The sequence below is a fragment of the Anomalospiza imberbis genome, chromosome 4 (genome assembly GCF_031753505.1).
Source record: "Anomalospiza imberbis isolate Cuckoo-Finch-1a 21T00152 chromosome 4, ASM3175350v1, whole genome shotgun sequence".
In the NCBI taxonomy this organism is placed as follows: domain Eukaryota; kingdom Metazoa; phylum Chordata; class Aves; order Passeriformes; family Viduidae; genus Anomalospiza; species Anomalospiza imberbis.
Window position 1 is genome coordinate 32,390,612 of NC_089684.1, and position 17,092 is coordinate 32,407,703.

General features: G+C 41.5%; 1 protein-coding gene across 5 annotated transcripts in view; it reads left to right on the top strand.

Moving 5' to 3' along the window:
- The first annotated feature begins 326 nt into the window (after window positions 1-326).
- DCLK2 (doublecortin like kinase 2) overlaps window positions 327-17,092 on the top strand; it is an 81,140-nt gene continuing 64,374 nt past the window's right edge. For all 5 annotated transcript variants that reach the window (XR_010998280.1, XR_010998281.1, XM_068187838.1 and 2 more), the window contains exons 1-2: window positions 327-1,129; window positions 13,353-13,687. Coding sequence is in view for 3 of the 5 variants with exons in the window: in XM_068187838.1 (XP_068043939.1) it covers window positions 715-1,129; window positions 13,353-13,687 (750 nt within the window). In the remaining 2 variants the exon portion in view is untranslated. The remainder of the gene's footprint in view (window positions 1,130-13,352; window positions 13,688-17,092) is intronic.

The following is a 17,092-nucleotide window of genomic DNA, read 5'->3' on the forward strand; positions in this document are numbered from 1 at the left end:
CTTGGACGACCACCAAAAGGGCAGCACTACCCTATGGGAAAACAGCACTTCCAAATTCTCCTTCCCTAGAAGGACCCCCTTCCCTTCCCGCGAGCCACCGCTCCCACCCTCCCCACGGCCGCTCCCGCCCCGCGCCGGACGCGATCCGAGATGGCAACGCCCCCGCGCCGGCCCGGCAGGAGCCCCGCCCGCTCCCGCTCCGCTGTGCTCCACGGCCGGGCCGCCAGCGCCGCCCCCGCCGGATCCGCTGCGGCTCCTTCCCGCGCCAGGGAGCCGAGTGCTGCTGCTGCCCCCGCTGCGGGAGCAAATAGGCGCTCCGGCCCCGCCGCCGCTGCCCGGCAGAGCCAGCAGGCAAGGGGCTGAGCAGAGGACCCGCGCATTGTGCGAGCCCGCATGGGCACGGCACGGGGGCGCGGCCGCGGGGCTCCTGCGAGCCTCTCGCTCGGCCCCCGGCATCGCCCGTAGCCGGGGGGCGCCGCGCTCGGGCGTGAGGGATGCTTTTGTGCGCGGCCGCGGGCGCAGCAGCGGCTAGCGGCGGCTCCGGCGGGGCCGGGGCTGCGGTGGTGGGGCAGGTCGGGCGCCGCGCTCAGCCGCAGCCCTCCCGGCGAGAGCGGCCGGGCGCGATGCTTTATTAGGCGGCCCGAGCCCTTGCTAGCGCGGCGGGCAGGCGTAGCAGCCAGTAGCGGAGCTGGGAGGGCGGGCAGGCGGCTCTCCATGGCGAGCAGCCGGAGCATCGAGCTGGAGCACTTCGAGGAGCGGGACAAGCGGCAGCAGCGCTCCGGGCCGCGGCGCGGAGCCACCGGGTCCGGCGGCGGCGCGGGGCCGCGGGGCCACGGGCTGGTGCCCAGCCCGGCGCACAGCGCGCACTGCAGCCTCTACCGCACCCGCACCCTGCAGGCGCTCAGCTCCGAGAAGAAGGCGCGCAAAGCCCGCTTCTACCGCAATGGGGACAGGTACTTCAAGGGCTTGGTGTACGCCATCTCCCCCGACCGCTTCCGCTCCTTCGACGCCCTCCTGGTGGAGCTCACTCGGTCCCTGTCGGACAACGTGAACCTGCCACAGGGAGTCCGCACCATCTACACCGTCGATGGCAGCAAGAAGCTCACCAGCCTGGACGAGCTGGTGGAAGGTGAGGAGGGTATCAAAGTCCGGCTGGACCTGGCCGTGGGACCTGGTGGTGGGTTGTGGGCACTCCTGGGGTGAGCTTCTCAGTCCCCACCCGGATCGAAGCGGAGAGGTCGCCTTGTGAAAACTGGCGGCCGCAGAACCCATGAGGGCAAGTAGCCGGGGTTGCCCGCTGTTGTGAGGGGCGGTAGGGCCTCGTTTTCCCCGTGTGGACCATCCACTTCTCTCATCACCTTGAGTGCTGCCATCTGCATGCGCTGGGCTTGACTCCAGTGGTAGTTAAGCAGCAGGTGCTCTTTTCATCTGCAAGAACTGTAAAGTTATTGGTTACCTTCCATTTGCAATAGAGGGAAATGCTGTAATTTGCTTCTCTAAGTGTCATTGTTGACTCACAGTGGCTTCAACCTGCTGAGAAGAAGCCCCAGTGCTGTGAAAAAAGGGTATCTATATCCTACCACTTATTAAAACTAACAGGTGTAATGCCCTAGTTTCAAATGTGATCAGAGTCCATATTAACAGAGGGAATTTTCTACCTTGCCTGACTTTCAAAAGCACATTATGGAATCAGATGTATTTCAGAGTTGTTCCTAAGTAGCTTTTCATAATGGGACTTAGCTGCTAAAGTTATGTACACCTTGCAAATCTGATCAGAACAGCGCTTGACTGTCTCAAAATGGGACCAGAAATATTGTTTTGTGAATGACACATATGCCCCTTGTTTGTGGGGAGTGATAATTATCAGAATGAGAAGCAGAATTCCCTAGTCTTTTCACTTGATGTCTTAAAATACAGTTTGAGCTCAGCATTGCCTGCTTCCCAAATGCACAGGTTACGTTATGCGTGCTGAGAGGTTCGTAAAGAATTTGCACTCGATGGTTGTTCTCAGGTATTTAATAGATCAGCTACCACCAGAGTCTTCCACCCTGTGACTGTGTGCCAGGTGTAGCTGTTTGCATTAATGAAGAACTGGGATTTTTTTTTGTAGGCCTTCCAATGCCTCCTGCTTCCCAGGCTTTCAGCTGCCTATCCTTTGAGGTTTGGTTTGGAAGCTTTCCTTTTCAAAGCAGTGCTGAATCACACCTGGAGAATTGGATGAGAAAGGGAACCTGAAGACATTTATGTAATCCACCAGGAAGGACATTGGGAGTTAGGGACTAGCTGCTACACAACGTGGAAGAGAAAGGGAGGGCTGCAGAATTTGCTGTGCTAAGTGGATCTCCCTCAAAAAAGATGTGCATGGAAGGGCACTTCCATTACTTTTGAAATGTTGCAGCAGGAATGATACTAGGCTTTTATGACTTAAAACAAAGACAGAATTGCTTGCTGGACAGCCATATATACTCTTACAACTATAAATTAATAATTGAAAGCAAAACTTTTTGTCTCTTCAAATACTCGTTGAAACTGTAACCTTTGTTGTGGCTCTTCACCGGAAGAATAAAGCAAAATAAATGTCACAGTCAAAATGTCACTTCCATGCTTTCTCAATGAAATAAAAGGGGGGAAAAAAGAATTCCAAATACTTAGTCATCTATCCAATACAACTTACAGGAATATTAAGAAAATCCTATAACATCATAATGGATTAGTATGTTCTCCAGTTAGCATGCTAAAAACTTCACCAGTGTAAGACTAATCACACAGAGAAAGAAAAGTATATAGAGGAAGGAAAGGACAGCAAACAAGTAGTGAATCTATCATTCCTTGAAATTATTTGAGGTTTTTGCTAGCTGTTTTGTTCTTGAGGTGCTGGAAGAGATTTGATTTGGGTTCATTTTCTTTATTTCTTGTGATTACAGCACAGCAAGCTTGAATTTCTGCTCTTGAGTAAATGCTCCAACATTGGTGTTGACCTAAAGCTTGAACTGCAGAAGCACCAGAAGTAGTTTTGAATGATATTTTGCTGAATTTCTTTTTAATATTTTCAGAAAGGAAAATAAAACTAAGGTGCTGGAGTGTGTGCCAGCCACAGGCTGAGCACCAGACAGGCCATGGCTGCGTGATGCAATACCAAGCTCGCTGGTCTCTTGGCACCTTCCCAGTGCTCCTGAACTGGGACATGGAGTCACAGCAGTTCAGGTTCAGTAGTGGCAGATCTCTGCAGTGAGCAGAAGGTGAGTGCTTAGCAAACCTTGCCAAGCCGGCAAGATCTGCATTAAACCTCCCTCAGCTCTAGCCTCTGTGTGTGTAGCTCTTGGACCGTGACATGTCCCAGTACAGGGCAAGCTCTTTAAGGCTTATTTGCTGTTTATCTATCTGGGATATAAAAGCTGGCAACATCAAATTCTGTATCATAACAAGCTGAGTCACTGATAAATGTTTTTTTGGAGTTTGGCTGTATTTGGCAATCTGTTTTACTGCTTGTCATTTTAAGAGAAAAAGAGCTAATGCATGGACATACTGAGGATATGAAATATTGCAGTTATGGGTTGAGCCAGTTAAAAATTGCACCAGGTCATGTTTATTAGTCAAAAATAGAAGCTCCATTTTATGAAGCTTATTGCTTTTCTTAACTGGATATGACAATCAGAAAAGCATGCTCTGCTGGACCAGCCTAGGGCAAATATAATTTATATTCTCAACCCCTGTAGATTAGGAAACATTATGAGTTTGACAGTTTTCACTGTTTTCTTAGAATGGAAGGAGGGAAGAATTTAATTGTCTGCTCCTGATCTGTTTGAGCAGACAGATCCAGAGAGGAGGTGGGGGCTGGGTCTATTATGGGTCTCTTATACTTTTCTTTCTTCCAGCTTTACTCTGCTGGAGCACTGCTTTTTACTTTAGAATACAATATTCCATGTGTAATTTTATACTTGCCCTTCAATATCAAATATTAAAAAGTAGGTTAATTTTTATTTTCTATCAGAGTTAGCTATTTAAGATTTGTCTATTTCCTTCAGTTTCCCTTGAAAAAATAGGCTTCCTAAAGCATGACACCATGGTAATAGAACTGTGCAGCTCTTTAGTCCTGAGCTATGTGTTTTATGTCGATGTTTGTCGTGCTCTGTCTCTTTGTTTTCATTGCCTTGTTAAAGAAGGATGTGGAGAATCCCAGTTGTACAGGTCTGCTGCAAAGCTGGGAGTTGTTGTTAGATTTTGGGAGATGAAAGCAAGTGTAGACCTTATTCCTGGAAAGAGGAGTTCTGTTTGTTTTGCATCTAATGGGAATCCTTCTGTTCCCTAGAAAAATGGCTGAGTGTCTTTGTTCGTTCAACAACAGTGCTTAATTAATACAATCTTTTCTAAAATGTCAGGAGTTTTGTCTGCATGATTATGCACACAATCAACAGGCATTTGTAGGGAAGTCTTTTGGCAGGAGGTGGGAAGGTTTGGGGTAGGGCAGTCCTTATGCATGGCCAGGACACATAGCACAGAGCAATATCTGATTTACAGAAATGAGCTCTGCCTCACTAACACAGACCGAGAATGTGTTTTGAAATAAGGTGTTGAACCATCCAAGTTTTTTCTGCCTTAGACCATAGTTGTTACTGCATATTACATTTTAATCCTGCATAAACTACCTGTGACTTTGGTTGATGTGCACTGTTGTATTAGGTGAGGGCATTTGTAGTCTCTTGTCAGGGCAAGCAGATGGCAACACCAAGTAGGCAGTTTGTATTTTTGCTCATTCGAAAAGGTATGATTAGCCTCCTATGCTAGAGCCAGAAGGTGTAACACTTTAATAAACAAGAGGCAAACATAGTAAGTTGAACAAAGAAGGGTAAAAAAGGAGGATGAAAGAAGGATTAAAAACCACTGAAAGCATATTCTTCCAATTATGTGTTCAAATCACTGTAGTGACACAGTTCTGGAGCATTGGGGTGTGGATGTGAAATGCAGAAGTAATTCTTAGTCAACTTCTCATCCAAGTAAAATAAAATAGTTCTATCATCATCCATCTCCTAGTTTCAGGGATGGGGAAATTCTCGTTTACCTGAAAAGGGTTATTTAGTTCCTGTGGAGAAGGCACATGGTGTCAGGTGTGTTTGATACCAGGTGGCATTGACTGTCTTATGACAGCTTTTACCCTGCCTGAGCAGGGGGTTGAACTTCCAGAGGTCTCTTCCAATCTCAGCTGTTCTGTGATTCTGTGAAAGCCTGTAGGAAGCTGTAATCTGCACCTCTTAATGTCTAAATCAAATCAAAAGAGAACTAAAGAGATCATCAAAAGAGATCACCTGCTAAAATCCTGGTTGTTGTCCCAGGTTTTAAAAAGTGCATGGGGAATTCTGAGTGCTGTAGATGAGAAAAGATCATGACTTATATAGGGTTATTAAAGATGATTTGAAAGTGAATTGTAAGAAACTGATGAGGAGGGAAGTTGCTCAAAATAAGGAAGGAAAGGGAAACTGAAATAACCCAGTCCTTCATAAAAGGGGTTATTTTATTTTTAGATTAGTCATATATGCTGTAAATACGCTGTTCTGGAAATCTGCTTGGCTTTGTGTTACAGAACACGGAAAGGTTACTCTGCTGTTTCCTTAAGTTAGAAAGAAGGTCAGTAGCCTGAACAACTACTTTGCTGTACTAAATAAGCAGCTTTTGGTAGCTTTGAAGCTAGAGAGTTGCACCCAAAGAAGCTGAGGAACATAAGGTGAATAGGTGACATCTATGTAGATACCTGCCCTGTCCTATGGGATTCACAGGTGAATGCATGCCTAAAAAATATGGAAACTGTTTTCCTTCACTAGGGATGTTTTTACCTGTCAGCTGTATCATTCTCTGTTACACAGAGTGCCATTTAAAAAGTGATCCCTTATGTGACTTTCAGGAGATAAGTGCTTATTAACCTTGCAAAAAACAAGACAGAAAACCTTATTCAGATACTTTTGTTTCAAATATCCCTACTGAGGATTTTTGAGTGTTGCACACTTAATTCATTCCTTTCATTGCTCACAACGTGACATATCCACAGTTGGCTTCTAACCTAATGCTAGGGAAAAGTAAATATCTGTAAGTATTTCTTTAGTAGTTTTTATTTTTTAAGGACAAAAAGTCTGAATATTTCTAGGCTATTTGTTAAATGCTTAGCAGTGAGGTTTGGCTCACAAAACTTGTGCTGTGAAGAACCTCAAATGGTCAGGCAGCTGTGTTCCCTCAAAACTGCACATATCACACTTGTGATGCAAAAAGGAAGGATGCATCCTACTTTTTTCATAGTACCTAATATTGCATGGCTGAATTTTGAATAGTTCATGTAGAGGTATAAAATAATCAGGGTTTAAAGAGACCATCCAGTCCAACCATCCGCCCAGCACTGCCAGTGTAACCCCTAAACCATTTCACCATAACACCAGATCCAAATGCCTCTTAAACACCTGCAGGATGGTGACTGATCTACCTGCCTGAGGAACTTATTCCAGTGCCTGATCACCCTAAAAGTGAAAAGATTTTTTTCTAATATCTCATCTGAATTTCCCCTGTCTCAGCTTAAAGCCATTTCCTCTATTCCTCTTACTGCAGGCATGGCAGAAGAGACTGTCCCCACCTCCATCCAGCCTTCTTTCAGGGATTGTAGACTGCCATGAAGTCCCCCCTGAGCCTACTCTTCTCCTGACTAAACAAGCCCAGCTCTCTCAGCCATTCCTCATAAGACATGTTTTACAGACCCTTCATGAGCCTGGTTTCCCTTCTCTGGACACACTGCAGCTCCTCAATGTCCTTTTTAAAGTGAGGGGCCCAGAACTGGACACAGTACTCGAGCTGTGCCCTCACCAGTGCCCAGTACAGGGGAACAACCACTTCTCTGTCCTGCTGGCTGATCCAGGCCAGGGTGCCATCAGACCTCTTGGCCACATAGGCACACTGGCTCAGGTTCAGCTGCTGTCAACTGGCACTCAGGTGTCCCTTTCTGTCCCAAGCCATTCCTCACCCAGCCTGTATCACTGCATAGCTCAGGTGCAGAACCTGACACTTCACCTTCCTGAGCCTCCTGCAGCTGTGTCCTCAGCCTACTGATGGAGTTTGTCCAGGTGCCCAGCAGAGCCTTCCATCCCCTGAGCACATCAACTCAGTGTCTTCTGCACAAGTACTGAGGGTGCCCTTGATCCCATGTCCAGGTCATCCATAAAGACATTAAACAGCACCGGCCCAAGGTGGAGCCCTGGGGAACACCACTAGTGACCAGCTGCCAAATGGATTTATCTCCATTCACCACAGCACTCTGGTCCCAGCCATCCAGCCACATTTTTACCCGCTGAAGAGTCCACCCACCCAAGCTGCAAGCAGTCAGTTATTCTAGGAGGATGCTGTGGCAGATGGTGTCAAACACTTTACTGAAGTCTAGATAGACCCTGGATAGGCACATCCACAGCCTTCCCCTCATCTACTGAGTGTACATGCTAGTCTCCTTAATCCATGCATTTTTAGCTTGAAAGGTGAGCTAGGCACATTTCTTGAGGATTGGTGTTGAAGAAATAGATGGCAAATAAAAAACTTTGTGCATGAGTTTCTAAGAAAGCAAAACAGTATTTAGGCAGCTGATGACCTATGGCTATTTGTCAGTCAGATTGACCAGTGTAATCTTGTTTCCTCTTTTTCCATTTTCTGTGTTTATCATCTGTATTTTCCTCTTCTGAGGGAGTGGCTGGTGTTGTGTTTAGACTGTTGGCTGTCTGAAGCTGGAATCCTTTTACGTTGTTCTTAAACCACTTGCACAGCAGCTTGTTTCATGGTTAGTGCATCCAGTTATTAATTCAGTGCAGCTGAATTACTGAGAGGCAGGTCATATTTCCTTGTCAAAAGGTAATGTTCCATGTCTTCTAGCTGATTTTCTACTGTTAATAAGACTTGGAAAATCAGGAGTAGACTTATGCCATTTGCTGATTATATTGTGGCCCAAAATATCAGCAGATGTTTCTCTTTTTAAGCAAGCATATGCCCAATTTGAGGAGTTTTTGGTGGTAGCAGGATTTCTTCATGGAAGAGCTGGCACTTTTAGCTTGCTCTGGGTACTGTCATGAATCATGAGATAGATTGTACATACGCTCTGTTGAAATTATGCTTTGAACTTATAAGGAGGTTTCAGACTTCTGCCAAAATGCTCTGCAGCCTGGTTGAGCTTTCTGCTGTGGAATAGTTCGGCTGGGCTCAAGAGTCCCAGATGTCACCTACGTCTGGAAGTGTTACATTTTTTTCTGCCTCTAAATGAAAAAAAAGAAAGCATTGCTAAATAGATCTTCCTGCTTCATTATTCTATATTGTGCTTCTTTACCTGCAAATCTCAGTGTAATATTAGAGACTAAACTCATGCTCTGGTCTGAAACTTGGAGAGCTGATTCATGTTAATGCCAATGTTGTGAGCTGGAGACATGGTATTTACTTTCTATAATGTAATTGCTATGATTCTGGGCTAGTTGCAGCTAGTATGCATTAGCCTTAAAGTCTTTCAATAATATAAATGGAAAGTGGGCCTTTAAACCATAAAATTGACCATACTGAAGTCAGCAGTGTAAATATTTGAATTACTGTTTATGCCTGTTTTTGGAGATTTGTCAACTTTCTTGGCTGGTAGATGTAAAGATGCAAAAAGAAAAAAGCTACAGCCTGATCAAAATGCTGCCAAAGTCTCATAAAATATTTCCTTTTTATTTGGGATGATATGCATTTAGGTTATTCACATGGAAAATCTCATTCAAGACAGTCAGTGAAACAGTCAAATTTATTTATGGTTGTGATTTTTAACTATAAAGGTATCTGTTAGTTTCAATGACATTTGAAAACAATTTGATTGGTTCACCCCTTCTAGACTCCCTCAAAAATCAAGTATTGTGTGTTATATTTTAAATATATTAGTTTTCTGAAAGATTGTGGAGATTATTAGAAGTCTGTACTTATACATTAATTAATCCCAAACAGATTTAAAATCAGGTCATACATGAAAGCTGTGAGCAAATATGGTGTATATATATGATATATATATTTTCTGGTTCTTACCTACAAAAAATTAATGTAAAAAAGAGATAATACTTATACAAATGACATGATATTTCTTCCAAGCTGACATACATAAGGGCATTTTCTACTTTGGAAGATGGCTACAATAATTTAAACAATAGCACACTTTTATTAATGCTTGCCTATCCAGGGATGGTGTTTTCTCAGGCATGCTTTTTACAATGCACCATTCTGTGAGAAAGTTTCCTAGAGTTAACTTTATAGATGTGATTTATGTCACCCCTGCTATTTTTTTCCTTACATATTTTCATCAAAATAGTGAATTGTATACCCCGTCAAACAAATAAATGTTTAACTTGTTCCTAGAAAACCATTCTCTATCCAGAGAGAAGCAATTGTCTTACTAATGATACTGTTTCTTGGATTTTTTTTTTGTATCTTGCAAGTTTTTAAATAGAACTTAGAAACTGTAATAATTTCAAAACTTTATCCTTTAAGTCATGAAACAAGAAAATCACTCAGTAAATGTGTTTTCTCTTACAGCCCTTACTCTAGTTTTGCCATATGTGCCTGCCTTGCAGGTGTAGTAGTAAAATCTGTTTTCCATGCAAAACTTGTGTAACTTAACTTTATTTATATGTCTGGTATATGAAAGCAGGCATGGACTTTAAAGCACATATTAAACAATCTGTAATATACTATATTCTCAAGCAATTAGACTTTCCTGTATCTACCAACTATAGGAAGTTTTAAATTAATTTTGGCAGATTTTATCTTTTTTTTTTAAGGTAAATTATTTTGTGCTTCAACTTCAGGCTTGATTAAATGCAGCTGAAACAAATAATAAACAAATAATTTGAAAATCTTTCTTTTAAGTTATTCCATTGTTGTAACTTGAAAGCAGTTCCTGACTTTCATTACTGTGGCCTCTGCTTAAAGGAAAAAAAGTAACAAGAAGAAATCTGTATCACAACACTCTGAGATAATCAAGCAATTGTTGTATTCATGCATTAAGCAAGGGAAGCAGTAGGAGACAAAATTTTACACTGCTATTTTAAAGAAATGTAGATACTTTTGGATTAATATTGACTGAAAATTGTATAGAAGTAGAATTTCTGCTGTCCTGTGGGGTGCTGTAGGACAGCTGTGACAGATAATAGATCACATTCCACGATAGTACAAAGAAGATGCTCTATTTATGATTATGAGTCTGTAAAAATCAAAGTCAAAATGCCTGTTGAAACTTCACTATTATAAATCCTTGAGCAAAAGGACCTTTTGTCCTCTACCTTTACTTTATGCAAAGCAATGAATTCACTTCAAGTTTTAGACTGTTTCTGAGTAGCTTTAATCTTTATTTTTTAAAAACTTTATTAATTTAAATTTCAGCCCTGAGATTTAACTTTGAATTACCTTGTGTCCATTTGTTGCTTGTTTTTTTGGTTTTTTTTTTTTTTAATGGTTTGGGAAGTGCATTGGTTTTGAGTCAGGATAATTCTGAACATTCTCAATGATGGTGATTTTTGAGGTACTTTGTAGAATTTATTTAAAGCTCTTTTGCACACAGCTGGACAGACTGTCCCAAGAGTTTGTGCTGATTTTGGCTGGGATAGAGTTAATTTTCTTCATGGTAGCTAGTATGGGCTATGTTTTGTATTTGCTTTTGAAACAGTGTTGATAACAGGGGGATGTTTTTGTTCCTGCTGAGCAGGACTCACACAGGGCCAAGGCCTTTTTGGCTTCTCACATCATACCACCAGTGAGTGGGCTGGGAGAAAATGAAACTGGGAGGTGACACAGCTGGCACAATTGACCCCATCTGGCCCAAGTGATATTCCAGACCATATGACATCATCCTCAACTTATAAATCTGGGGGAAGAAGGAGGAAGAGGTGGAAAGTTCAGAGTTAAAGCATGTGTCTTCCCAAGCCACCATTACTATGATGGAGCCTGGCTTACCTGGAGGAGGCTGAACACTTGCCTGTCCTTGAGTAGTGGTGAATGAATTCCTTGTTTGTCTTTGCTTGCCCCTATGGTTTTTGCTTTCCTTCTTAAACTGTCTCTATCTCAATCCATGAGTATTATTTTACCCTTCTGATTTTGCCTCTTCTGTCCCACTCAGTGGGACTACTACCAGCTTCTTGAAGTACCTCTCATTTGGCAGCACCGAGTTTGGAGACAGACTTACTGGCAATTGTTCAGGCAACAAGCACAGTCCTTTGAATCTAGTGATAGAGGACGTACAGGGGGAAACCTTTGCTTTCTGTTGTAGCTGAGCTGCTGCCACAAAACTCGAATCTCTCATGCTGTTTTGCGATAACAGGATAGATGATGAAAACAGCTGTTGGAAGAGAACTGTGCACATCTTTAAAATCATAGGATCTCTTAGTTTGAAAGGGACTTTCTGAAGTCATCTCATCCAGATTGCGTGGAGATTTTTTACAATTTAGGATGTAGTTCTGGGGCAGCATAAGCTTCTAGACACCATGGTCCTTACAAAGCTGTGTGGAGTTTGGGGTTCTTTTTCTCCTACCTGTAAGTTGGTGCTAGTGTGCAGAATGCAGCTCTTTGTCAAGGAGTTTGTGTACTGAAAACACCTCCTTTCTCTTAGCTAATTTTTTGGGGGAAAGATGAAGAGTCTAGTTTTGTCTGCATCAGTTTGTTTTTCACACCACTTGATCTATGAATATGAGGAGGAATGATGGGGATGAGTGAAGAGGAAGAGTACAGACAAGGCAGTGGCATCCACAGAACTTCACCCCCGTTTCCTAGTACCTGAGTGGAATACAGTCCTGGTAATGTTTGTGGAGGCAGAAGTGGCTGCCAGAATTCCCAAACAAAATCACTGTTAACTTGGCTTAATTATAATCTGTGTTCTTTCAAATACAACAAGTAGACTTTCAAGAATGTCTAAATACAAGATAAATTACAAAGCAGTGTAATTGGTATTGGAAAAGAAACAAGAAAGTCTTTCAGCTTACAGTAATTCTTCAGGGCTTTGAAAGTAGTTTAGTATCTTGCTTTTAGAATAAGCTCTGCAACTTCTAAGATAAATCAGCTCTCCAAACTAGAGTTCAGAAAGTAAAAGTGTTGTTTAAAAGTTTTCTAGTATGCATCTAAATGTAGGCATACATTTTGTAACTCTTACAATTCTGTCCCCTAGATGTATGTTTACTCTTTACTCATCTTGCTGTGCATGTTAGAGGTGAGTTTGGTTTCTTCCACCAGTGACTTTGACTGTGTAGCTTTAATTTTAGAACAGGTTGAGCTTTTTAAGATATAGGTAGCTCTTCTGTCTGGAGCAATGTTGTATTCTGTCAGTTTTGAATGCTTTAGCATTCATCCTTCTGGCAATACTCTGCCCTTTCATGAATGTCTTGGGATGTCATTTTGTGACACCCCAAGGGTATGGGTTACACAGAATTAAGGATGTCCTTGTCATGGTTTACACCTTGCATATTGCTGTCAGGTGTCAAAAGTGTTGTCATAAGCTGCAAGTAGTCCTCCTCTTTTTTTTTCTTTAAAAGCAAAACAAAAAAAAAAAAAAGAAAAAAAACCCCTAAACCAAACAAACAGACCAACAAAAACCAATAAAACAAAAAACCCAAACAAACAAACAAAAAACCACCAAAAACCCCCACAAAAACAAAAAAGAAAAAAAAAAGAGCCAAACCAAAAAAACCCTGCAAACCAGCTTTGTGTTAGGAAAGAAATTAAAAATGGGGAAGTGTAGATGTATTACTATCCTCCCATACTCTCAAAGACTCGCTTGTGGCCTCAGCAGGTGTTCATTGGTCTAAAAAATACCTAAATGGATGCGTTTCAAATATGTGTCCTTGGTAGAAAGGCAGTAACTCCTGGTAGGTTAACGTGCCTTTCAGGGTAAGGGCCTTGAGGTGCTTACATTTATTCTGTTAAAATTTGCTGTTGTAAAATAAACACAGACATGGGTGTACTTATCTTGAAGTACATGGTTAAGGGATAGATATATAGGGGAGGACCTGGATATTTGCTGTAAGAGAATGCTCTTAATGTCATGTCTTGAGCTTAAGTAATTTAAGCACTTGCAAAATGACTCAATCCAAAAAACGTGAACTATCTTGAACCTCCTCGTTACCCCCTACTATTTTTTATTCCAGAGGTCTTTTGAAACCTGTTGAAAGCACTGTGTGAGAGTGTTCTTTGGGTGGAAAGCCCTGATAATTTATCGTCCTCCTTGTCAAAATACAGGAAAATCATTCCAAAAATGTCTTTTTTGGTTATTCTGGTTTTTAAGTTGACAAAATAGCTGCACACCCCCTTAAACTGTGAACATGTCCTCTTCTTTTCAGGTGAGAGCTATGTGTGTGCATCCAATGAACCGTATCGCAAAGTTGATTACACCAAGAATGTCAACCCGAACTGGTGCGTGAACATAAGGACTGGCTCCAGTCGGTCCTTGACGTCCTTGACGTCCACAAGGAGCGAAGTGAAGGAGAGTAAAGATTTCATTAAACCCAAATTGGTGACTGTTATTAGGAGTGGGGTAAAGCCACGGAAAGCTGTGAGAATTCTGCTGAACAAGAAGACTGCTCACTCCTTTGAACAGGTCTTGAATGACATCACCGAAGCCATTAAGTTAGACTCGGGTGTAGTCAAGAGACTTTGTACACTGGATGGGAAGCAGGTAGGAGAATAAGCTGCTGTGGCCATCTAATAATCTGAGATGCTCAGTTTTCATATGTTCAATTCTTATTACTGTGTATGCTTTAATCTGTTTCTGAATGACAGTTAAAAATCAACTGTCAAAAGCTTTATTGAAGTATTAATACACCCAACAAAATTAGAATTGTATATAGTGTAAAATAAGTGGATCTTTACATTCAAGTAAAGCAAATTATTTTTTATGCTAGCCATTTTGCATTGCTCAAAAAAGTGACTGTTGATTGAGTAATACAGTTTATTTGAAACATTTGAACTTGTTAAGATATCTATGTGTTTTCAGACTACCATACAGTGCCTGAATGGTATTAGAAAAATATTGATGTCTCCTTCCATTGCACTTCCATAGATTGCTGTTTCCAGAGGTAGTAATTGACATGAGCTGAGGTCAAGAATTGTATCTGAAATTAATAATTCTGTGAGGATGGTCACATCTTTGCAACTTGCTTTTTTTTGCTTTTAGTTTTATCTCTGTGAAAACAAAGCTAGGGTTATTGATGTGGTAAGTGTGTGTTCTTGCACAGAAATACAAAGGAGTGGCCCAGAGGGTGTTCTTCTGCACCAATTTAAAGTGTCAGGAACACACTTGGTGTTGAACAGTCACATTAATGACTCAGCCCTTCATAGAACAAGACTTTGATACCTGATACTTTTATTTGACACTTCTGTGGAACTCTGACAGAATTGTGACTTTAGTAATAGAGCAACACAGGCGCAGAGTAGATCACATTGGTATCAAGTACCTGGACTCTTGTACTGTTGACTAAACATTGATATCCTTGCTCATTCAATAGGTATTATATACACCTGTATACCTATACATCTGCATGAGGTAATTGTAAAAGTTTCAGTTGTGTTCAGAGATGTGGGCATTTTTATTTTCAATATTTTTATAATGTTTAATGCAAAAAACCCACTTTTTTTGTGGTGCAAGCTTCTAACAAGTGTATCACAGAACAAGTGCACTTAGATTGCCTCAGTATGAGCTCTGTCTCTGGTTATGTTCTGTGTGCCTGGATGTTCTGTGTCCCTACACTTCTTATAAGGAAATCAGCGAAAAGAACAACTTCCGTGTTTTGAAGAAAATGTAGCAAGGCAAAGGCATCACTGAAACTCTTGATTTTCAGTGTTTGGTGGCACAATGACATGCTCCTTAGTTCTTCTAATAGGTTTGATTTTAAATGAGATTTGTAAATGCTACTTCTTAACAGAGAATCCTTCCTAGGAACATCCAAACAGTGTTTGTTATGTTTAATTTAATTAACAATAAAATAGCTTTGAGGATAATTATTATGCAGTAATGAGTCTCTTCTGCCAATGAAGTGTTCTGACACTGTCTCAGGATTTTTGTCTTCTCAAGCAAGTAGGGAGTCAGTAAGGGAAACTGCAAAAGCTAGAATTGTCAGTTCACATTCATCTCCTCTTGCATTGTTAAAGCAGCAGAAACCCACCGATCTGCACTGATATAGAAGATGCAGTAGTGCATCAGGGATCAATAAAAGTAGTTAACATTAAATATCACATTCATTGCTTGCATGTTGCTATCACCCATGGTGGATGATGACTCTCTTCATTCCATGGTGAGGATGATCAAGCATTGGTACTGCTCCAAAATAGGATTTTTATTTGCTGCAGTACCTCCTCCTCCCCTTCTGTGGTAAAGGCAAAGAGCAAACTTGGACTGCAGCTGTAGGAGTATTCTCGGGCAGGATTGAGAAATCCCTAATTCTGACAGTGAGCAGGCTGCGGGGAGCTGCTGCATGCAGCTGCCTCTCTGTGTAAACTGTCCCAGCAGGAGCAGTGCATAAATGTGGAGACCTCCCTTCCATTGGGAAGACAGGCCCTGTGCTTTTCCACAGACTTTGGGAAGGAGCCTTTGTGGCACAACCACAGTGTAACTGTGTTTTAAGAGCTTGTGAGATGGAGTGCCCCAAAGAGAAGACCTATCACTTCAAACACCCTGACAAAAATAAAAGCCTTCTATTACTTACCTAGGAGGATGGAGAACTCTTGTTTTGTTTTATTTTTTTATTTCTCTTTCCCTAAATATAAGGGCTGACCCAAGTTTGAGGCAGTAGGTTTTTTTTTTAATTTGCTTGTTCACTGCCAGTATATGTAGAGGTTGGTGCTGAAGGGCTTTTTGGGGTTTGGCACATAAAGAGTTGCTTTCCTGCCAACTACCAATTGGTGGAAATTTCTGAGCCTATTTGCTCTAATGTAGTAATTGCTTATTCTTCTAAATCTGCTAGGGAGGCAGATCTTTTATGGTTGTTTTGGTGTTGGCACAGCTTGAAAGGCAACCATTAAAAAAGGCATTTTGTAAATGGCTGTGTTCCTATAAATGTAGCTCTTGTGTTTCTCATGGTTCTAATTTTTTTTTCCTTGCTCCTTCATATTTTTATCTCTGTGGAAATACTTTTCTTTTCCTGAGTGAATAGGCTTAGGTTGTGTTTTCTGTTTAACATGAAAATGGGACTGAAATTCACATGATTAAAACATGCATGTATAACATTTGTATCCTTTGATTAGGGAATGCATTGTTCTCTTAACTTGTGATTTTTTTTTTATTCCAGCAGAACCATTTAATGTGTAGGGAGAAATGGTGATAAAACCAATGATCTTTCTGACCAGTAGACGAGAAAGGATGTTTTCAAAAGGGTTTTTATTTGCTCTCCTGACTTCATTAATCTAGACTGTTGCAAAATCTTTATGATAATAGTAGAACAGAGAACAACACCTGAGCTGGATATTTTCCTTGATTATTCTGTGTGAAAACAGACAAGTATCTGGTTTTTAATTGTACAATTTTATAATGTTTGGAAGGTTTCCTTTTGTCTTCAGTTTCAAAATGAATGCTGTAACTTAACATATTACTGCTTTGTAGCCTGAAGTGCAGATTTATTTTTGAACTATTTTGATGCTGGGCTTAATTCTAACTTTTAAGCTATTGAGCAACCAACAATTTTTTACCTCCCAAGATTGTTGAGATGATTTTTAAGTGAGAAAAATATTTCTGTAAAAGTAACTAGGCTTTAACTTTGCTGTGCAGGCTTCTGCTGTTCCAGTCTTTGTGCTTCTGACATTGTTTGCCTAATATATTTGCTTGACCGAAGTGTTTTCCTTACTTGGCTGCATTTTCCTGGAATGTGTCACTATCCTACTATGAAGCAAGGACAGTCAGACTGAAACTTCTCCAGTTGGGAAGTTAACCCTTTGTTATCTCTGAAGAGAATGGAGGGTTTCTTTCTTGCTAAACAAGCTTCAAGCTTCAGTCATTGCGAAGTGTGGGGTAGTGACTGTGTGGTAAGTTGCGGGGAGAGAGTCCCTGTGAGAAGCTCACAAAAAACCATACACAACTCTGAAGCCTGTG